This window comes from Musa acuminata, chromosome BXJ1-7 (assembly GCF_036884655.1).
Source record: "Musa acuminata AAA Group cultivar baxijiao chromosome BXJ1-7, Cavendish_Baxijiao_AAA, whole genome shotgun sequence".
Classification (NCBI taxonomy): domain Eukaryota; kingdom Viridiplantae; phylum Streptophyta; class Magnoliopsida; order Zingiberales; family Musaceae; genus Musa; species Musa acuminata.
Genome location: NC_088333.1, coordinates 11,452,108 through 11,475,158, shown reverse-complemented (window position 1 = coordinate 11,475,158; position 23,051 = coordinate 11,452,108). Strand labels below are relative to the sequence as shown.

General features: G+C 51.0%; 2 protein-coding genes and 1 non-coding gene across 3 annotated transcripts; 2 read left to right on the top strand and 1 right to left on the bottom strand.

Moving 5' to 3' along the window:
- Positions 1-4,357: 4,357 nt before the first annotated feature.
- On the bottom strand, positions 4,358-6,823 carry LOC135678821 (uncharacterized). The gene is made up of 2 exons (XM_065192009.1): positions 6,567-6,823; positions 4,358-4,978 (listed from the first exon to the last, which is right to left on the bottom strand). Exons 1-2 carry the CDS (start codon positions 6,764-6,766, stop codon positions 4,525-4,527), a joined length of 654 nt encoding a protein of 217 aa, XP_065048081.1. The 5' UTR covers positions 6,767-6,823; the 3' UTR covers positions 4,358-4,524.
- Positions 6,824-8,319: 1,496 nt separating this feature from the next.
- On the top strand, positions 8,320-8,778 carry LOC135680159 (histidine-containing phosphotransfer protein 1-like). The gene has a single exon (XM_065194146.1). The coding sequence runs from the start codon at positions 8,320-8,322 to the stop codon at positions 8,776-8,778; it is 459 nt and encodes a 152-aa protein (XP_065050218.1).
- A 9,172-nt stretch (positions 8,779-17,950) lies between these two features.
- Positions 17,951-18,114, top strand: LOC135680171 (U1 spliceosomal RNA). Its single transcript, XR_010515416.1, has one exon. It is a non-coding gene; the product is annotated as a U1 spliceosomal RNA (small nuclear RNA).
- The last annotated feature ends 4,937 nt before the right edge of the window (positions 18,115-23,051 follow it).

The following is a 23,051-nucleotide window of genomic DNA, read 5'->3' as shown; positions in this document are numbered from 1 at the left end:
AATGCCTCATGCTGCTTGAATTGGGTGGATGCTTGTTGGAGCTTTAGCGAGCATCGCCTCGTAAACTTTTGAAGTTTTGGGTCCTTCCTCCACAAAATTTGCTTATTGACTTTTCTTACACTTAGTTGTCACTTCCAAGTAGGTTCGCATCACTTCCGCTTTCGATTGACATTTCGTTGGGAAATGAAGCGAACAATCTACTCTCAGTAGCACTGATCACCGTTGGTGAGGATTTGACAACTATTGTCTTCCATTATCTTCGAAGGGTCTTTGAACTTGTGCAGAGCTCCTCTGCTGGATAGATAAGAGAATTGGGGTACTCGGTTTCGCTCATTCTCTTAAGAGTTGAGAAGGCGAATGTTTCTTGACTTCGCCCGCCTCCTCGAGGTTGTACTTCATGCATCGAGCTGGTTACTGACCTTCGCCTGCTTTTTGCTCACACTTCTACCCGCCTCCTCGAGGTTGTACTCCATGCATCGAGCTAGTTACTGGCCTTCGCCTGCTCTTTGCTCACACTTATGAAGCGCTTGAAGTGTTTGCAATCCTTGCGTTGAGTGAGTTAGTTGTGATTCACTTTCTCAATGTCAACAAACTTCTGGAATGCAGGAAATTTTCACCCCAACTTGGAGTAAGTCTCTAGTAGTTTTGGTCGCCTCTAGGATTGTACCGTCTTCTCCATCAACCCGGCTGCCTACTCCACTGAGTAGCAAAGGTACGGTACCGCGTATTGCTTGCTTCGTTCTTTGTTTGTGCACTCTTGCATGACCCAAAGTCCTTCACTTTTGGCTATCTTGATGAGAAGCTCGTTGACACCGGTCTTACGAAGTTCTTTGGCCTCTGCCCTTCAGCCTTGTCTCGGTACTTGGAGTTTGCCTCTACATGCTCTACCTCCTCGGTCGCTTTCACGACCAAGCGCTCTCCCTCCATGAGAGCAAGGGATTAATGACTTTCACGGAAGTCCCGCCTCTGCGGTACCATGGCTTTGCCATGCCCATGGCCCTACTATCCGTCGCTTCGCATATGCATCCCTTTTCTTCACGATCAGTAGATATATCTCTATAACACTCCCCTAGTCCACCTCCATTCTAACTAATGCTTGATTTTGGGTAGCTAAGTCCCTTTGGACTCGTCGTCGCTTCCTCGCCCCTTTTGACCCCCTGCTTCAACACCTTTGTGTTTTCCAAGCAGCTCCCTTTGATCGATGGAAAGACATACTGCAACTCTCATGCATGGCCTCTACCATCACATTGTAGGATTTGCACCGATTCTGTTCTCCTTAGCTTCCTTGGTAGCAACGTTCGCTTACTCGACCTTGTCCTCTGACTTGTCGGGCTCCCTTAAGCGAATATGGGCTCTGGAGCAGTCCAACTCTCCAGCTGCTTCGATCATACCTCTGCATGATCAAGTCCCTCCCATGTGACTCACTAGTACCTGTATTCGAACTTTTCCCTTGATGGAACATAGCCCTCATATGCTGATAACTAAGGCTTTCATGTGATGCAAGATTTGATGCACGCATGGAAGACCCGCCTCTATGGTACCATGGCCTTCACTCCTTGAATCCATAGCCCTTCTTGTCATCGTGTTGTTCATCGAAGTGGAGCTTCTAATAGCTCCCGATTATACCTCCGTATGATCTAGTCTCTAACGGGACTATGTCATGTGTATCGCATTGCTACGAACTATTCCACCACGATATGCTGCACCATATCGCCTCTTGGTGACATCACTATTGCATTCTGATCCCTGTGGGATGAACTTGAATTGTGATTCCTCCATGTGTGGCCTTTGCTAATACAACGCAGGGTCTCTTCCACCTTCGATTTTGTTCGCTCCTTTGGCAATCGACCCTTATCCACCCACTCTTGGGTCACACCTAGATGAAGCACCGCTCTAGGACAGTCCGTCGCCTAGTAGCTCCCGAAGTCTACCGACTTCGTTGCAATTAGTGCACCATTGTCTCGATCTTGGGCCTCTACCCCTACCAACACAATCTCCGCTGCGCACCGCTTCCTACCTGGCAACTTGACTAGCAACACTGTGGCATATTCTTCAAGAGTACCCGCCTCCGTGTCCTCTTGCCCCATGTCAAGGCCTTCTGAACCCAACTTCGGCTCCGCAAGTTGAGTCGTCTTAATTCCTCCATCAAATGCTTCTCCGAGATAAGGTGCATGTGCCCAGAAGCTCCCTTCGTCTTTGGCACCATGCAAGATGAGTCCGCTCCGTCAGAATGAAGGACCCATGGAACAACATGATCCTACTCTTGCTTCTGCTAGAGTTCATGTCCTTGACCTTTGTCCAAGGAAAGCTATGTGCCTCTGCTCCATGTGCCATCTTCTATGTTGGCTCCCTACACGCGGCTTGGGTACTTCTCTAAGTCACACCTAAGTTGCTCCGGTCCTCGTTTTGCATTGAGTTGATGGTGGCCCTCGCGCCCACCATTCCAAGGGTCAGCCCTCCCTTGAGTCTGATCTCCATATCAACTCCAAGTGTGCCTTCATTTGTGTTGCCTTAGGTCGCTCCCCCACTTGATCTCGCAATGCATCCACCAATGCATTCTCTCAAACGAGATCATGTGACGACTCCTCGTCGATTGCTCGGTCCATTGAGCTTCGTGGAGTTGTTATTTGTTGAGGTACTCCTCCTCAACATTTGCGGTCTGTTGCACATGATTCTCCCTCTGGAGAATCAAGACTTATCCCTTCTGGATATCTATCCCGTTGGAGCAACATCTCTCTTCGTTTCGGAGACCACCATTCCCTTGGACTACTCCGATTTACTGAACAAACTGCGCATTGTTTTGCCTCCCGCAAACACACTTACTAGATTGCGACTCCACGTCAATACAGCTCCCATTGCACCCCTCAAGGCCTAACAACATGCTGAACACGCTGCACACTTTAGCCTCCTACGGACGTATCCTTCACATGCCGAAGAGAAAGTTTCAATGTTCCATGGCGTCGAGTTTCGGTCACCTTGGGATGGCCACGAACATTCTATTGTCCGCATACAAGCCCATGCATAAGTACCGAATTCTTCGAGTTAACAATTCCCCTCACCTCTGGAGCTTTGCACAACTCTTTCGGTCGCTGAGCAACTTATTCCACCTTGCATGGTCTCATCCTTTACCAAGCGCCTCGTTTGCCTTGAACACCATCAAGTATTGTTGTCAACGTCGAGCCGTAGCTCGAACTCAGCCATCCCAACTTTTGTGTGCTCCGTATTCTTCCCAGCTTACTTGTCCTCGTGGTGCCTCTTGCGCGAAGAGTTCCCCATTCCTCTGAATGTCAATCTCAGATGCCCGCTCCTCCGAATGACTCCTTTTCCCTACATCTCCATGCCCGTTTTCCCCCAAACGGTTGCGCGTGTGTTGATTGCCCTCAACGCAGCCCCGCTAGGTCCCCCACGTTTGCACGTCAAGTGTTTCTATGAGTGCTTGTCCCGCTCTGATATCATCTGTCACGACCTTAGCTGGTTTTGCCTAAGTCGTGCGGCACCCTTGCGTGTCCGTCCGCAAAGGTCAGCCTCCCCGAAGCCTCTCATGGTCCCTTAGGACCCACAAAAGAGAAAAACGGGTTAGAGAAAACGCCTCACTCGGGATTCACAAGCAAACATTCCAGGAAATACTTAATAGACAATGCAAATTGCTAACAAACTTTAATAGCTCTGAACAGTTGCACAACAAAGGGTTAAAATGGTCCACTACAGATCGAATATCTCTCATAAGTGTCTACGTAACATGACATTTATTTACAAGCCGAAGAAGACCACCAAACCCAACTAAAATTGGGCTGTTAAGCCTCCGATCTTTCCTCTACATGCTGTGCAAAGCATGCACATGCCAAAAGATACGGATATACATAAGTATTACATCAAAAATTCTGTTTAAAAATTTGTCCATGACAATATGGGATTAGAAATTATCTTAAACTTGTAGAGGAGCAATTTGTCCGTGACAATATGGGATTAGAAATTATCTTAAACTTGTAGAGGAGTATTACATTGCAGGATGATGTACTTCTCTTTATTGATTTGTTGGTGGTACTTTATTTCCTTTTTGATTTAAATGTGAGAAGGTCTGTTTTCTCTTGCTCAAGCTTGTGAGTTCTTGTTATCACTGTTGGTCAGGAAACAGTGACTTTTAACTGCTGATTTCTTTCATTTTGCCAATATAATGGTATCAGAACAAATGATTAGGTGTTAGTTCTCTTTTCAAACATTCCTATGTGATTCGATTCAACACCATCATTACATAGAACAAGGTCTAGTAGGATATTTGCAGTTAACTGTTTCAAATAATATCATGCCATAAATATTTGACAAGAACAGGAATAACACATCAGATACAACTCAGATATCATAGAAATTCTTTTCTGTCGCTCTTGGCCGACAAAAGAGGTCTGATTTACATTCTTAACGAGAACAAGTCAGTGTACATACGAGAGTTGCAGAAAGCATTTCAAGTATACATGTACAATACTGCATTACATGTCCATGTCACAGTCGAAAAATGGATTAACAGGCTTAGTATGTATAGGCATGACTTGATTCACAACCTGGTACTTCAGATCCACCAACATCTACCCAAACCTCATTGACCCGACCGATGAAGTGAAATGGGGAATTGTATTGGGCGATAGAGTATGCGTTCTTGTCGGAAAATTCAGTCAGATTGGCCCAGGAAGATTGACTCAAGCTGATAGCAAGTTTCTCTGCCTCCTTTATAACATTGCTATCTCGAGCAAAACCAGAAAACTGTCTCACTGCGATGCAGTGACTTCCCCATCTATCAGAATGGAGGTTTAACTCAGGGAGAGGAACAGGAGGGGATGCCTGGAACTTCACTGGTATATAGAACCGCACAAAGTAGGCTGAAGAGTGAAGAGGGCCAGCGCCTGGAACAATGCTTGTTAAGACTGGGGCAGTCATTCTGATCCTCGAGGAATTTAGATTAGCTCCTTGGATGTACTGAAATAATCTGACAAAATAAGTAGAGCCTGATTTAGCATGTCGACCAACATCGACAAAATTAGTACAAATGATAGAGATTCCAAAGATGTAAGATCAATGAAATTTTCACCAGAATTTTTCAATATTATGCTCATAATAAGGAAACAACTCAACACAACAATAAACAGAAGTGCATCCTTGGAAATTCTGAATAGGAAAAGTATCAAATCGTATTTATTGTAGTGATCAACATTGAATGGTAGTGTAGGAGAAAAAAAATGACTATTGAGTGTACATAAAATTTACTTGCACGGCTATAACAGATAAGACTTCAAATAACGTTGTGGCAAAAAGATAATACAAAACGATCAACTTTTGATAAAGATAAAAAGTTATCGATTTAGGAGAGCGGCTTTTAACTCGTAGAGGGAACGAATATGCTCGACTTTACTGCTTTTAACTCGTAGAGGGAACGAAAAACATATGCAAGGTATATATAAAGGGAAAATCATAGTACGGATATGCTCGATTTTACTGCTTTTAACTCATAGAGGGAACGAAAAACATATGCAAGGTATATATAAAGGAAAAATCATAGTATGGATATGCTCAGACTTTCGTATCTCTCTTATGCAGTAAAGTTATCAGTTTAGTAGACTGAGAGTTCTAGTTAACTCTTGGAAGCTGGTACTCCTTCAACCAGAGAGATGACACTAACAGCAAACTACATTTAAGTCCAAATCATCATAATCGACTATTACCTATCATCGAACCTTTGCAGCTCTTCCCCATTTACTGTACACCAAAAAAGCTAATCCAAGAAAAAAAGGGAAAACAACATCTCACACCCCCATTTTCTCTTAATGAGATCTGTTTGGATGCATCAACTTTACACCATGATAGCTAAGACATTATGGTTTATGTTGTTTGAGTCAACTCTACATTTAAGTCCAAATCATCATAGTCGACTATTACCTATCTCCGAACCTTTACGGCTCTTCCCCATTTACTGAACACCAAAAAAGCAAATCCAAGAAAAAAAGGGAAAACAAAAAATCTTGCACTCCCATCTTCTCTTAATGGCTTCAAAGTTGACTCAAACAACATAAGCCATAATATCTTAGCTATCATGGTGTAAAGTTGATGCATGAAAAATACAGTATTAAAAGATTTAACGATTCCCATGGACATGGAGCACAAGAATTGTTAGGCCCAGAATGTCTAAGAAAATCTAAGTGAATAAGCGCATATCATAAGATATAAGCTGTTCCATGAATTTCTGTTCCTCTTCTGAAATCGAATTTTCTAGTCTCATTCATGATCATTAAGAAACATCAGGAGAGGGGTCCAATTCATGGGTGTTCTTCAGAAAAAAGAAAAAAAAAGCATTTTATTTTTCTATTTGGTGTCCAATATTGCGCTTGTTTGACGAGGCATGGCTCATTTTATCGTCGAATTAACTTGACCTCGAATTTCCAGCAGAAATGCTTATTTGAAGAGTGGAAAAGAATTAATTTTGATATGATTCTCCCAAATATATCAAAACCTACACCGTAAACATCATCTCAGGATCAATTAAATGAGCAATAACTATAGGGGATTGTGATTGCTCCTACCGGTGGAAACCGAATTTGGTGGCTTTCTCGAACGAAATCTCGTCGGTGGGAGCGGACATCCACACCGACTCCCTGTACAACCGCACCTCGAAGTCCGACTCGGAGTGTACGACGGTGTACTGGGGCGACTCGATCGCACCGGCGACGACCAACAAAAGAGGGACGACCGCGAGGAGGGTGAAGCCGCGGGGCCGATTCATCGCTGCAAGTCGCCCCCCGAGCTCGAAGGGATCGATCGGAACGAGGGGCAGCGAGGCTTTGCGTCCCTTTTTAACTTCTCGGTTGGTTCGGACCGGACAACACTAATGTGGGAAGTTGGGCCGTGTTTGGACGACTCATTGGACTCGGGCCCAAACAAGGATCCGGACCCGTTTATGATACATGGCGATCCACGTGACTCCCGCCATGTCTCTGTCCACGCGTCGTTAGGTGGATGGACGACCTGACGAGTCAGCTTAACTGAAAGTGTACTTGACGAGCAACGCGAACTGAACGGTATACGCACATTCGCGGTATGATTACCGAGGCAGTGTAACGGAATTTGTGTCGCAGGATGGACATAAACTGCACGGTATTAACACCGTAGACGCAAGCCATTTTGTAGCGCCAACGAACGGGACCCTCTCCCCCCATTTCCCACTTCTCGCTCTGTTTCCGGCGCTTCGACTCCTCTCGTCTCTCGCTCTCCCTTCCATGGTCGGAGGTATTCTCGTGTTCTCCACCGTCGTTCTTGGGGTCAAAGTTCGTTCCCGCGGTCGCCGGACTCGTTGCAGGAGGTATTCTCTCTCGATCTTCGGATGCTCTCTGCAGCTATGCAACCTTGCATTGTTGCGGAGCATCAAGAAAGTCAGATCCAGCCGGAGCCTTCTTTCTTGATGCCATTTGCCGCACCTTGTTGTTCTTACACGGTCTGCATTAGGTTTCCGTCTTTATTAATCGTTTCTTGGATGCGGGACGGTTCGCACTCTTGTCGAATGAACCACGCGTCGAAGGTATCAGCGCGACAAGAACGTTCCACCGCATCTCGTCGTTGATTATTTCACGTGGGCTTGCTTTCTTTTAGGTTTTGTATGTTTCTTGGTCGGCTTTCGGATCAGAGGAGGCGTTTAATCTGTTATCTGATGATGGTTTCAAGGTTTTGGGAGGCTTTCGCTGGCTTTGCTTGTGAAATGTTGGTTCGTTTTCTTGCTGCATGCGTTCTATTTGTGATTATAGGTTTTCTCTGTTCTTGATGTTTAAGCAACCAGTTCCGAAATCATTTTACAGAGAGAGTGGGTCAGTCTTGGAAAACCTTATTAGTTGACTTGAACGCTTCTACGTTAATAAGCTCATCATTCAGCATTTGGAGAGTCATTATACTACTTGGCTTTCAACTCAGCTCATCATCTCCAGCTGCCTTGGTATCACATAAACAGTTGTGTGTGTTGTGGTATCACATAATTAGCAAGTATATATATATATTTTTTGTAATTTTTATGCTTCTTGCCTTTCATTTTAATGGCTAAATTGCATAGATATATGTTTCTCAAAGTTACTTCTCTAAATTTAAATTTAGCATGTATATCCAATATATAGCTGATACACTATGAGCACACAGACATACAATATTTGTCTCCCATTGCTGTTCTTTTTATTGGATGCGTTGAATGAGAATTTGGGAGTCGTATTGCCGAACAGCTGCTTTATTTTGTAAAGGTGAAGAAGCTCCCCCTCCCTGGAAGAAGCCTGGTCCCTGCTGCATAGCTGAGGAGACATGGAGTTGCATAAATTGAGAAGGGTATACATTGAGTTCGCAGAGATTGTCTTCCGTGAGGGGTTTCTGGACAATCAGTACACACAGTTGCAGCAGCTGCAGGATGAGAGCGAACCTAAGTTTGTTCTTCAGGTCGGGACTCTTTTCCTTGAAGACTCTGAGAAGCTCCTCAATGAACTACGCTCTATCCTAGATCAGCAGGACGTGGACTTCGAGAAATTGGATGCCTTTGTCTGCAAGTTGACAGGCAGCAGTGCCAGCATAGGTGCTAAAAGAGTCAAAGATGTGTGCATGGCCTTTCACGACTGCTGTAAGAAGGGGAGCAAAGAAGGTTGCCTCAAATGTCTGCAGCAACTGGCGGCGGAGTATCGCCTGGTGAAGCGCAAGCTGGAAACTCTGTTCAAGCTGGAGACGCAGATTCTGGCTGCTGGTGGATCAGTCCCATTGTTGTCGCAGTAGCAACAGTAGCACGTGCCAAAGCAGTTGTTCATGCTGTTTGCTGCTTGTCATTGCTTTCGCAGCTTCCTGTGGCCCACTCATGTGGAAACGTCTCCTTTTGAGTGACTTAGCAGTCAAAAACTTGTGGTGTTTCTCTGATGTGGTAGATAAGAGTAAAAGGATAAGGTGGTTCCTCGATTGAAAACATATTAAGGAGAAGTCGACGGTTCAATTTGGTGTCTCATTTCCGTGCAACGTTTAGTGTTACTTCGATTTAAATGTGCTTGCGGCGACCAAGGCATCTGCGAGCGACGCTCCCGCTCCCGAAAAGGGGGAGAGAAGGGTGTGGAACTCGCATTGCAATTTTGGCAACGCGTCTTCCCCGGCGCGAGAGAGGGCAGGAAGAAGGGGTTGAATCTGGAAAGGCGCTTCCATTTTGGTTCTCCTTGGTTTATTTTGACCGATGGAATCGGATAATATCGAGTGCATCTCCGTGTCGGACGGGATGGTGGACGACGACGAGGTCGCCCACGTTCCCCACCCCTTCTTGAAGCCCCACGGCGGTGGGAGCGGACCCGTCATCGGCTGCGCCGGCGGCTTTCCGGCGCCGGTTATAAGCCCGGTGACTAGGGTGCATCAGTTGCTGGAGTGCCCCGTCTGCACCAACTCGATGTACCCCCCGATCCACCAGGTTAGAGTTGCCCTATTTTGAATTTTCTTCTCCATCCTAGTCGGGTTGGGTCTCTAGGGATTGTTGTCGGATTTAATTTCTCGGCTTGTATTTCGAGGGAAATCTAAGTGATTGTTGGTGTCAAGATGTTATTTCGAGGGAAATCTAAGTGATTTAAATGTGCATTGAGTAGTACAACATCGAGGTGGCATGCGAAGTGTAGCAACATTTATCTTCTCAACTTTTAAAAGAATAGGTGAAACCGAGTACCCAAATTCTCTTATCTATCCAGCACAGGAGCTTTGTACAGGTTCAAAGACCCTTCAAAGATAATGGAAGACAATAGTTGTCAAATCCTCACCAACGATGATCAGTGCTATTGAGAGTAGATTGTTCTCTTTATTTCCCAACGAAATGTCAATCAAAAGCGAAAGTGATGCGAACCTACTTGGAAGTGACAACTAAATGAAAGAAGAGTCAATGGGTAAATTTTACGGAGGAATGACCCAAAAGTTCAGAAGTTTACGAGGCGATGCCCGTTAAAGTTCCAACAAGTATCCATCCAGTTCAAGCAGCATGAGGCATTTGAGAGACTGGCGTATTGTAAGGATGATCTTTTCTTTCATCTGGAGGATCCGCAAGAACCAATAGGGATCAATACAACTCAGCCAACCCCACATTAAAGTTAGAGTCATTTGCGAGTTGAAGCAACATGGCGGATCAAATGTTCGATTACTCAAAAATAGCAGCGGAGAGCAATTGGGAGCCAAGAGGCGCATTGCAGTTGGAGTAGAAGATTGAAGACTCAACAAAGGCGAGGAGTTACAGTGTCGGCAAAGGCTTCGACGAGAACGTCGAAGGAATAAGTGGGGGAGAATATCACGAACAAACTTCAAAACAGGATGTTTGATTTAATGCTTATGTATGTCCGTGTCTTTTGATATATTCATACTTTGCACAACATGTAGAGAGATGGCCAAAGGCTTAATAGTCCAATTTTAGTTGGGTTTGGCGGTCACTTTTGTTACGGAAAGTAACTTTTTTAGCCGTGGCCTCGGGGCCGATGCGGCTTGGTTCGGGGGTCCGGATGTCGGGGATCTCGGGCGGTGTCCCTCGGGGTCTCCCGGCGGCTGTGCGTGGCGGTTCGGGTTGGGATGTCGGGTCAGCAGGTCGACCGCAGCTCGGGTCGGCAGCAGCTTGGGTCGGCAGGTCGGCCACCGCACCTGAAGAGTCGATCGTCTGGTACCTGCACAAAGGTCGGGCCGAGGCGCTCGGCCCAACCCCTCCGACGGCTAAGTTAGCGATGTGGAGGGGGTTTTGGAGGAAGAGATGCCTCCTTCCAAGTATAGAGTGTGAGTGTGTCCTCTGAAGTAGGAGTTTTTCTCCTCCTCTTTTCTTTTGGGGCTCTCAACCCTTTATAGCTTGGGTATGATGTTACCTGATGTTCCTGCCTGTCAGCGCAGGGTCGTGCCTCTGGCTGGATTTGATGTCGCCATTAGGGTTGCGTGGCGGATCATCCTGTCGCAGGGTATGGGGGGGGGGTGACGTTGTCGACGTCGGATCGGCGTTAATGCGCGTTCACTCGGGCAGGGTGTGGGCCACGCGCGAATGGCGCCGTGGCATGTCGCGTCGCCATTACTCCCTGAGGGGAGTCACTTCGACTGTCCAACCGTGGGGTGGCTGACGTCATAGTCTGTACCCTCGTTGACTTTATGGTGACTCCCCTATCACTTCCCCCCCAGGCGGAGGTGTATTGCATCGGCGTGATGCTTTGAACAGACAAACTATAAGTCTTAGAAAAGAGCGACCCGTGCGGACCGGGTCGGCGAGTCGTAGGTCGGGAAGCGAACTTGAGCGACTCGTAATGACTGGATCGGCGAGTCGCAAGTCGGGAACCGAACTGGAGTGACTCGTAATGACTGGATCGGCGAGTCGCAAGTCGGGAACCGAACTGGAGTGACTCGCAATGACTGGCTCGGCGAGTCGCTAGTCGGGAAGCGAACTTGAGTGACTCGTAATGACTGGATCGGCGAGTCGCAAGTCGGGAACCGAACTGGAGCGACTCGTAATAACTGGATCGGCGAGTCGCAAGTCGGGAACCGAACTGGAGCGACTCGTAATGACTGGCTCGGCGAGTCGCAAGTCGGGGAGCGAACTTAAGCGACTCGTAATGACTGGATCGGCGAGTCGCAAGTCGGGAACCGAACTGGAGCGACTCGTAATAACTGGATCGGCGAGTCGCAAGTCGGGAACCGAACTGGAGCGACTCGTAATAACTGGATCGGCGAGTCGCAAGTCGGGAACCGAACTGGAGCGACTCGCAATGACTGGCTCGGTGAGTCGCAAGTCGGGAAGCGAACTTAAGCGACTCGTAATGATTGGATCGGCGAGTCGCGAGTCGGGAACCGAACTGGAGTGACTCGTAATGACTGGATCGGCGAGTCGCAAGTCGGGAACCGAACTGGAGCGACTCGTAATAACTGGATCGGCGAGTCGCAAGTCGGGAACCGAACTGGAGCGACTCGTAATGACTGGCTCGGCGAGTCGCAAGTGGCCTCGCGTTGGCGCTGTGCTCCAGGTGCAAGCTTCCATTGTGATTGGGAGACACTTTGCGCTGTTGTCTTCCACAAGCAGGAGCATGGATGTCTTAAGTGGACTGTGCGGCGGTACGCGCCACGTGGCGCCTCGAGGGGGGTGGCGCAGCTCCTGGGGATCAAGCGTGGCTGGGCGGGACCGATGAATTTGGGGCTCGGAGGCGCGCTGCCGGCTCTGAGGACAGCGATTTATTTCTCCTTCCTCGGGCAGCCCGACCGTCGCCCTTGGTTTATTTTATATAAGCTTTCCCCGAAGGGGTTTCCCCGGTTGTCGCTTGGTCGCTCGTAGGGGGTTCAGGATCAGTGGCGCCCCTTCCAATAATAAAGGTCGGAAGAGTCGCTTCTTCTTTGTCAGTTGCAGTCGGGGATGGGGCTTCAGCACCGGATGGACTTCCCGCACGACCGACAATGTCCTCCCGCCGCTTTCAGGCAGAGAGTCGGCGGATGTAGATAAATTGAGGGGTATCCTGTCCTCTTCTCGGGCGATCAAAAAGATGACCGAGGAGTGGCTGGCCGACGTGGGTTTGAGCCCGGTTGCTGGGGGTACGGTCGTCTTTACGTCATGTGTTCCTTCCCCATTGCCTCAAGTTATCTGACCGATCAGGTCTCCTTTTGCAGAGATGGTGAACTTCCAGTCTGTGAAGAAGGCGTCGCACTCCCGACCGAGCGCGTCTCAACCTCAGGGTGGCGCTGGCTCCGGCGATGTCCCGAAGAGGGGTACGTCCGAGGGTGCGCCGTCTTCGCCGAACGCGGATCGTCCGGCGAAAAAATTGAAGACTGCAGTCAGGAAGGTGTCCGCGCGTTCGGCCGCCCGAGAACGCGGTACGGGGTTGACGGGGACCGCCCCGTCGGGAGGCACTTCGGGAAGCGCCAAAGGAAAGGAGTCGGTCGGGCCAGCTGGAGGTGAACCAGCTCAAGGGGCGTCGGCACGCCCGAAGTCGATGCGGGACCTGTGCCGTGTCAGCCAGTCGGGAGATGAGGAGTATCAGGCTCCGATCATGACCAACCTCCCTACCGGCGCAGCGGGAGCCTCCTATGTCCCTCGGTGGCCTGAGCTTAAGGCGGACAGTAAAGTCTGGGCCGACGGATCGTCGGCCCAGGAGTTTATCCGGTGGGCGCTTCACCCGCTGTTGGCCAAAGAACTTTACGGTTCCACCTCGGAGGTGTTGGCAGATCGGGCCGCAAAATCCTTGGTGTGGGTGAGTGGGAACTCGGCCTTTTTAATTTTGTCTGCTTCTTTAGGTGTTGATGTTGACCTGGGTGTAGGGCCAACACTACGTCATGGCGCTGATCGATCGAGTCCTTGACGCCGGGCGGTTGATCGAACGACAGTCGAGCACTTGTGCCGCGCTTCGTCTCGAGAACCAAGGGCTGAAGCAGTCGTTCGGTCCGGAAGCTGTGGCAGCGGCCGAGCAGCGTGCCGCGGCATTGGACGAAGAGGTGAAGCGCCTGAAGGACGAGTTGGAGAAGAGCCAGGCCCACGCCCGAACGCTAGACGATGAGCTCCACACGCTCTCCAACGACATCGAGTCCGCCCGATCAGCTGCTTGGGCGGGCGAGGCAGCCTTGAAGGAGGAAAAACAGGCTCTTCCTGAGCGGATAGAGAGGGCGGTTGCCGAGTATAAGGCATCGAACGGGTTCGAGCGTGGCCTGGTGACGTCCGGGCGGGCGACGTATGAGTTCGGGTACCGAGTGGCTTATGCTCGCGCCCGCTCAAGTCATCCGGAATGGGAGCTGGAGTCGGACCCCTTCGCCGACCACCCTGCGGATGAGGCGGTGGAGATGCCGACGAGCGTCCCCTTTGATGACGGGCCCGAGACGCCTCCTCCGAGTTGACTTGTATTTCTTTTCTGTTTTTGGTTGGGTTGTCTTTCGGGTCTTTGTACCGCCTACCCAACGCTTGTATAGATGCTTTATAATGGAGATGGTTTGTTCTGGCTATTGTCTCGTGCATCTCTCGTGCTACATGCCCTTGTTTGGTCCTTCCTTACGGGTAGAACTTCCTCAGATTTACCGCATTCCAGGTCCTCGGGAGGCGGCTCCCTTCCATAGTTTCGAGTCGGTAGGTCCCTTCTCGGACCATATCGTAGACTCTGTACGGGCCCTCCCAGTTGGGTGCGAGCTTGCCTCCCACCTGAGTCGGGTTGGTTACCTCTGCCTTGCGGAGGACGAGGTCTCTGATCTTGATCGAGCGAGGGCGGACTCTTTGGTTGTACATTCGTGCCACGGCCTTTTTATAAGCCAGGGTGCGTAAGTGGGCCTCGGTCCTCCTTTCCTCAAGGAGGTCTAAGTGCGCTCTCAGGCCTTCCTCGGAACCGTCTTGTTCGTATCCCGAGGTGCGAAAGGTTGAAAATACCATTTCGGGCGGGAGGACTGCTTCGGTCCCGAATGCAAGGCTGAATGGGGATTCGCCTGAAGTCGTCTTCGGAGTTGTCCGTATAGCCCATAGAACGCTCGGCAGCTCGTCTACCCAGGTCCCGTGCGCGCCCGAGACTCTCTTCATGAGGCCTTCTAGAATCGCCCGATTCATTACCTCTGCTTGTCCGTTGGTCTAGGGGTGTGCCACCGAGCTAAACTTCAATTGTATTTCATACGACGCGCAGTAAGTTTTAAACTTGGCGTTGTTGAAATGGGCCCCATTGTCGGTGACCATGGCCCTCGGAATCCCGAACCGAGTGATGATGTTCTTCCACGTAAAGCTTTGGACTTGCTTCTCGGTGATGGAGGCCAAGGGTTCGGCTTCAACCCATTTTGTGAAATAATCAACCCCAACAATAAGGAAACGTCGTTGCCCTGAAGCCGGAGGAAAAGGGCCGAGGAGGTCCAGTCCCCACTGGGCGAAGGGCCAAGCGACTTCCATTAGGTTGAGAGGGATCGCCGGTCGATGTTGTAATCGAGCGTGCCTTTGGCACGGTTGGCATTGTTGCACGTATGATGCAGCATCTCGACGCATTGTTGGCCAGTAGTATCCTTGTCTGAGGGCCTTGAAAGCCAAGGTTTGACCTCCGATGTGCTCCCCACAAATTCCCTCGTGAAGTTCGGCGAGGACGGTGTTGGCCTCGGGTGGTGCAAGGCAGAGCAAGAGGGGTTGGGAGAAACCTCTGCGGTATAGCTTCCCACCGACTAAGCTATACCAGGCCTGTGTTCGCCTTAGCCGTCCCGCTACCGTCGGGTCGTCAGGCTCCGTCCCATCTGTCTTGAAGTGGAGTATCTCCTCCATCCAGTTGGGCGGGGTTCGAGTCTCGACGACGCCGCAGGATGGTATGGTTGGCGCCGCTATGGGCTCGGTTGCGGAGGCTTCTTCTAAACCCCGTGTGGAGGCTGCTTTTGCCAGGGCATCGGCCGATGTGTTCTGGGCCCGGGGGACTTGCGTGATTGAGAACCGGCTGAAGAGGCGGGCGAGCCGCTGTGTTTCCGCCAGGTATGATGCCATCGTGGGGTCCCGGGCCTCGTAACTCCCGTTCACGTGTCCTGTCACTAACCGAGAGTCGTTGAATACCTCGAGGTTGTCTACCTGCATCTCTAAGGCGAGGCGCAAGCCATATAGTAGCGCCTCGTACTCGGCTTCGTTGTTGGTGGCTTGGAAATGCAGTTGGATGGACCTCTCGTAGGTTTCTCCGGTTGGGCTTCTGAGGACGAGGCCGACCCCGGCTGCGCCGGTGATGGCTGAGCCGTCGACGTGCAGGGTCCACGCACGGTCGGTATCCCTCCGCCCATCTGCACAATCCTCGGGCGTCAGTTCAGAGATGAAGTCGGCCAGTACCTGGGCTTTAGTGGCGTTCCGGGGAGAGTATTGGATGTCGAACTCGCTGAGCTCGACCGACCACCGTAACATTCGGCCTGCCACGTCGAACTTGGATAGGATTTTTTGGAGCGGCTGGTCAGTGATGACTTTGATTGTGTGGGACTGGAAATACGGGCGCAGCTTTCGCGCTGTCTTTATCAACGCCAGAGCCAGCCTTTCAATTGGGGGGTACCGCGCCTCGGCTCCAACGAGGACGTGGCTGACGTAGTAGATAGGCTGCTGCGATGGCGGTGTTTCTCGGACCAATACAGAGCTGACTACCTGCGCTGACGCCGCTAGGTAGAGGCCCAGGGTTTCCCTTGGTTCAGGGGAAGCGAGTCGGGGCAGGCGGGTGAGGTACGTCTTTAGGTCTTCAAAGGCTCCCTCGCACTCGGGGGTCCAGGCGAAGTTGTTGGCTTGTTGTAGGGCCTGGAAGAAGGGCAGGCATTTGTCGCCTGACCTGGATATGAACCTACTGAGTGCCGCCAGCTTCCCTACGAGGCGCTGTACCTCTTTGATGGAGCGGGGCGAGTGCATCCGGGTTATGGCCCGTACCTTTTCTGGGTTGGCGTCTATTCCCCTCTGGTGGATGACGAAGCCGAGGAATCTTCCCGAGCTAACCCCGAAGACGCATTTTGCGGGGTTTAAGTGCATATTGAATCGCCTTAGGGTCCGAAAGGTTTCTGCCAAGTCGGCCAAGTGTGCCTTCGCGGTTCTGCTCTTTACGATCATGTCGTCCACATATATTTCCATGTTCCTGCCGATTTGGCGTTTGAACAGCTTGTCGACCATCCTCTGGGAGGTTGCCCCAGCGTTCTTCAGGCCGAACGACATCACCTTGTAGCAATATATTCCTATGTCGGTGATGAAGGCGGTATTCTCTTGGTCCTCTGGTGCCATGTGGATTTGGTTGTAGCCCGAGTATGCGTCCAAGAAGGTAAGGAGTTCGTAACCCGAGGTGGCGTCGACTAACTGATCTATCCTCGGGAGCGGGTAATAGTCTTTGGGGCACGCCCGGTTGAGATTGGTGTAGTCAACGCACATCCGCCAGCTTCCATTAGGCTTTTTAACAAGGACTACATTTGACAGCCACCGGGGGTACTTCACTTCGGAGACGAATCCGGCTTCTGTCAATCGGTCGATTTCTTCGCTGATTGCTTTCTGTCGGTCGGGGGCGAACCTCCGTGGCCTTTGCTTCACAAGCTTGGCCTCGGGATTGACGTTAAGCTGGTGTTCGGCTACCGTCCGATCGATCCCCGGCATTTCCTTGGGCGACCACGTGAATACATCGGCGCTTTCCTTCAGGAACTCGATGAGCTGGAGCTGGTTTTCCTTTGGCTGGGCCGCGCCGATTTTCACAGTCTGACCGGGCCGGTCTCCTTTTATCGGCATCTCGGTAAGCTGCTCAGGGGGTTCAAGATGCGTTGGTATGGCAGCCTCTTCTCGCGGGTCTGGGATATGGGGGCATGCCCTCTTCGGGAGGGAGACCGCGGTGAGGTAGCACCTTCTCGACTCTCCTGGGTCGCTCCGTGACTCACCGACCCTTGCCGAGGTAGGGAATTTGATGGTTCGATGGTAGGTTGAGACCACCGCTCTCAGTTTGTTGAGCGTTGGGCGTCCGAGGATGACGTTGTAGGCCGAGGGTAGGTTGACCACCATGAGCGTAGTCATTATCGTTTTGGTCCTTGGTTCCTCCCCAATGGTGACAGGGAGAGTGATGGTGCCGAGCGGGGAGATCGAGTCTCCGGTGAATCCCGTGAGTGCTGAGCACATGGGAGTGAGGTCCTGGGTGGCCAAGCCGAGCCTTTTGAAGGCGTCGAGGTATAGGATGTCGGCGGAGCTCCCTGTGTCGACCATCACCCTCTTTACCCGAGCGTTGGCGATCTGGATGGAGATTACCAGAGCATCGTCATGATGGGACCATTCCCCCTCCCCGACCCCAAAAGAGATTTCGGGTTCTAGCCTGGGTCGGGGGCGTTTCTCGACCGAGCTCCGGGCATAGGATTTCCTTGCGCTCGAGCTGCTGCCGCCTGCCGCCGGTCCCCCGATGATGACGTCGACCTGCCTTTCGATGGGCATCCGGGGACGCGGGGTTGCTTCTCGGGGTTGCCTTTCGATGGGCTTCCGGGGACGCGGGACGCGGGGTTACTTACCTAGACGGGGTCTATGGGCGATCATGAAGGCTCATGGCCTAGATCAGTGACCTCCATTGCATCGGGGAGGGGCGCTGGTCTACCATCTCCCCAAGCGGGAGAGTGCACGTCATAATTTGTGTTAGAGGAGGGGGAACGCGTTCGCGCGGCCCCCGCTTTTATTATTCTTGATTGAGATAACGGTCGAGGTACCCCCTTCTGATCAGCTCTTCAATCTGGTTCTGGAGGTCGTGGCAGTCCTTTGTGTCATGGGCATGGTCTCGGTGGAACCTGTAGTATTTCGACCGATTTTTGTAAGTAGCACTCATGGGATTGGGGGGCCGCAAGAGACCTTTCTCCTTGATCTGGAGGAAGATCTCGGTGCGAGGTGTGTTGAGTGGGAGGGGCAGAGGCCTTGGGAGCCGCTGCTCGGGACGGTCGAGCCTCCGACGGGGTTGCGGGTCAACCGACGAAGTGGTGGTTCGGGATTGCTCGGTCCGTGGTTTCTTCCCGACCGCGCGTCTTCCTGGTGCCAACGCTTCGCCGGCGACGTATTGGTTGGCGCGGTGGAGCATCTCAGGGACAGTGGCCGGTGGCTTCTCAATCAATGACCAGAAGAACCTTGAGGGTTTCAACCCCGTCAAGAACGCCTGCATGATCAAAGAAGGGTGAGTATCCGGATATCCGCGGATCTCCACGGCGAAGCATGTTACAAACTGTGCGAGCGTCTCCTCCTCGTGTTGCGATAGCGCCAACAGGGCGGCTATGGGAGGCCGAGGCCGCGTGCTGGTAAGGAAGTTTTGTTCGAACTCCTTGGCGAACTGGTCGAAAGATGTGATTGAGGATTGGTGCAGCCGGCTAAACCATGCGCGTGCTGGTCCTCTGAAGGTGGTCGGGAATGTACGGCACATTAGTGCGTCGGACGTGCCGTAAAGGGCCATCTGAGTCCGGAATGCGGCGACATGCTCCGCTGGGTCGGAGCCACCGTCGTATATTTCTAGGGCCGACACCCTAAAGTTGAGGGGAACGGGTTTCTCTTGTATTTCTTGAACAAAAGGGGATCCGCCCGAGGTGCCCTCGCTTGATTCGTCCCGTGACTTCTGGAGCTTACGTTGGAATTCGTCCAGGCGGCGGTTGATTTGGGAGAATTGTACCTTAATGAAGCTATCCGCCGAGTCGGATGATACGGTGTCATGCTCGGGGCGACGTCGCGTGGCTCGGGAGGGTGCGGGAGAAACGCGCATGGGCGAACTGTCGCGGTGAACAGCCCCGTCTCGGGTTTCGCCGGTCGCATCCTGTCCCGTGCTTGGCCTTTGTTGGATTAGGTCGGCGGAGGCGTCCGTCAGTCGCCTGATTTCGGAAATGAGTGGGACAACGGATTGCATTATTTCCGCCATTCCCTGTACTTGCTTAGCGAGGGCGAAAAACGCCTCGGGCGGTACAGCCGGGGGGCCGACCGCGGGTACTGGGGGTGGCATCCTTAAGTCGTTGAACAGACGCCAATAACGATCCGGCGTCGACGCCGGTATCTCTCCATCTCCGCGGGCCACGGACTCGCCGGGGTCAGCGTGAGGATCGCTCGACATTCGGGCCCTCCTTCTAGCTCCACTCTGTTACGGAAAGTAACTTTTTTAGCCATGGCCTCGGGGCCGATGCGGCTTGGTTCGGGGGTCCGGATGTCGGGGATCTCGGGAGGTGTCCCTCGGGGTCTCCCAGCGACTGTGCGTGGCGGTTCGGGTTGGGACGTCGGGTCCGCAGGTCGACCGCAGCTCGGGTCGGCGACAGCTTGGGTCGGCAGGTCGGCCACCGCACCTGAAGAATCGATCGTCTGGTACCTGCACAAAGGTCGGGCCGAGGCGCTCGGCCCGACCCCTCCGACGGCTAAGTTAGCGATGTGGAGGGGGTTTTGGAGGAAGAGATGCCTCCTTCCAAGTGTGGAGTGTGAGTGTGTCCTCTGAAGTAGGAGTTTTTCTCCTCCTCTTTCCTTTTGGGGCTCTCAACCCTTTATAGCTTGGGTCTGATGTTACCTGATGTTCCTGCCTGTCAGTGTAGGGTCGTGCCTCTGGCTGGATTTGATGTCGCCATTAGGGTTGCGTGGCGGATCATCCTGTCGCAGGGTATGGGAGGCCTCGGTTGTCGCTTCCTGCATTTGGGCGAGCGTGCAGGGTATGGGCGACCTCGGTCGTCGCAGGCTGAGGGGGGGGGGGTGACGTTGGCGACGTCGGATCGACGTTAATGCGCGTTCACTCGAGCAGGGTGTGGGCCACGCGCGGATGGCGCCGTGGCATGTCGCGTCGCCATTACTCCCTAAGGGGAGTCACTTCGACTGTCCAACCGTGGGGTGGCTGACGTCATAGTTTGTACCCCCGTTGACTTTATTGTGACTCCCCTATCAGCTTTAGGCTTGTAAATAAAGGTTATGTCATGTGGACACTTGTGAGAGATTTTCGATCTGTAATGGACCATTTTGACCATTTGTTGTGCAACTGTTCATATAAAGTCTGTTTGTAATTTGTATTGTCTATGAAGTATTTTTGGAAATGTTTGCTTGTGGATCCCGAGTGAGGTGTTTTCTCTAACTTGTTTTCTCTTTTGTGGTTCCTGAGGGACCATGGGAGGCTCGGGGAGGCTGACCTTTACGGACGGATACGCAAGTGTGCTGCACGACTTAGGCAAAACCAGCTAAGCTGCGTTGAGGGAAGTCAGCACACACACAACCGTTTGAGGAAAAACGGGCATGGAGATATAGGGAAAAGGGGTTGCTCAAAGGAGCAGGCATTTGAGATTGACATTCAGAGGAATGATAAACCTTTCGCACAAGAGGCACTACGAGAACAAGCAAGCTTAGAAGAATATGGAGCGCACAAAGGTTGGGATGGCTGAGTTTGAGCTATGGCTCAACGTTGACAACTATACTTGATGGTGCTCGAGGCAAGTGAGGCTCTTGGTAAACGGATGAGACCATGTAAGATGGAATAAGTTACTCAATGATCGAAAAAATTGTGCAAAGCTCACAGATATGAGGGGAATTGCTAACTCGAATAATTCGGTACTCATGCATGTGCTTGTATACGGATGTTGGAATGTTCGTAGCCATCCCAAGGCGATTGAAACCCGGCACTATGGAGCATTGAAACTTTCTCTTCGGCATGTGAAGGATACATCCATAGAGGCTGAAGTGTGCATCGAGTTCATCATATTTTTAGGCCTTAAGTGGTGTAGCGGGGGTTGTATTGACGTAGAGTCGCAATCTAGCAAGTGTATTTGCAGGAGGCAGAATAATGTACAGTTTGTTCAGCAAATCGGAGTAGTCCAAGGGGATGGTGGTCTCCGAAACGAAGAGAGATGTTGCTCCAATGAGATAGATATCAAGAGGGATAGATCATGGCTTCTCCAATGGGAGAATTATGTGCAACAAACCGCATATGTTCAGGAGGAGTATCTCAATAAATAAGAACCCCATGAAGCTCAATGGATCGAGCAAGCAACGAGGAGTTATCGCATGATCTCGCTTGAGAGGATGCATTGTGAGATCAAGTGGGGGAGCGACCCAAAGCAACACAAATGAAGGTATACTTAGAGTCGATATGGAGATCGGACTCAAGGAAGGGCTGATCCGTGGAATGGTAGGCGTGAGGGACACCATCAACTCAATGCAAAAAACAAGGAGCGGAGCAACTTTGGTGTAACTTGGCGAAGTACCCAAGCTGCATGAAGGGAGTCAGTGTAGAAGTTGGAACATGGAGCGGAGGCATAGTGCTTTCCTTGGACAGAGGTCAAGGACATGAACTCTTGTAGAGGCAAGAGCAGGATTATGTTGTTTCATGGGTCCTTCATTCTAACGGAGCGGACTCATCTTGCATGGTGCCAAAGATGAAGGGAGCTTCTGGGTACATGCACCTTATCTCGAAGAAGCATTTGATGGAGGAACTAAGGCAACTCAACTTATGGAAGCAAAGTTGGGTTCAGAAGACCTTGGCATAGGGCAAGAGGACACGGAGGCGGGTACTCTTGAAGAATATGTCATAGTGTTGTCATTCAAGTTTCCATAAAGGAAGTGGTGTGTAGCGGAGATTGTGCTAGTAGGGGCAGAGGCCCAGGATCTAGACAATGGTGCACTAATTACAGCGAAGTCGGTGGACTTTAGGAGTTACTAGGCGACGGACTGTCCTAGAGTGGTGCTTCATCTATGTGTGACCCAAGAGTGAGTGGATGAAGGTTGATTACCAAAGGAGCGAACAAAATCGAAGGTGGGCCTAGGATCTAGACAATGGTGCACTAATTGCAACGAAGTCGGTAAACTTTGGGAGCTACTAGGCGATGGACTATCCTAGAGCAGTGCTTCATCAAGATATGACCCAAGAGTGGGTAGATGAAGGTCGATTTCCAAAGGAGCGAATAAAATCGAAGGTGGTAGAGACCCTGCGATATAGTGGCAGAGGCCACACATGGAGGGATCACAATTCGTTTATTCCATAAGGATCAGAATACAATGGAGATGTCACCAGGAGGCGACATGGTGCAGCGGATCGTGGTGGAACAGTTCGTGGCAATGCGATACGCACGACATAGTCCCGTGAGGGACTTTATCATACGAAGGTATGATCGAGAGCTACTAGAAGCTCCACTTCGGTGAACAATACGACGGCAAAAAGGGCTATGGATTCAATGAGTGAAGGCCATGGTACCGCAAAGATGGGTCTTCCGTGTGTGCATCGAATTTTGCATCGGATGAAAGCCTTGGTCATCAGCATATAGGGGCTGTGTTCCACTAAGGAAAAAGTTCGAATGCAAGTACCAGTGAGTCCCATAGGAGGGACTTAATCATGCAGAGGTATGATCGAAGCAGTTGGAGAGTTGGACTGCTTCAGAGTCCATATTCGCTTAAGGGAACCCGGCAAGTCAGCGGATAAGGTCGAGTAAGCGAACGTTGCTACAAAGGAAGCTAAGGAGAACAGAATCGGTGCAAATCCTATAACATGATGGCAGAGGCCATGCATGGGAGTTGTGGTCTATCTTTCTATTGACCAAAGGGAGTTGCTTGGAGAACACAGAAGTGTTAAAGCAATGGTTCGAAAGGGGCGAGGAAGCGACGATGAGTCCAAAGGAACTTA

Coding starts and splice junctions, on each gene's coding strand:
- LOC135680159 (XM_065194146.1), top strand. CDS start 8,320: ATGGAGTTGCATAAATTGAGAAGGGTATACATTGAGTTCGCAGAGATT.
- LOC135678821 (XM_065192009.1), bottom strand. CDS start 6,766: ATGAATCGGCCCCGCGGCTTCACCCTCCTCGCGGTCGTCCCTCTTTTG. Junction 4,979..6,566: donor ACCAAATTCGGTTTCCACCG/GTAGGAGCAATC, acceptor TTATTTTGTCAG/ATTATTTCAGTACATCCAAG.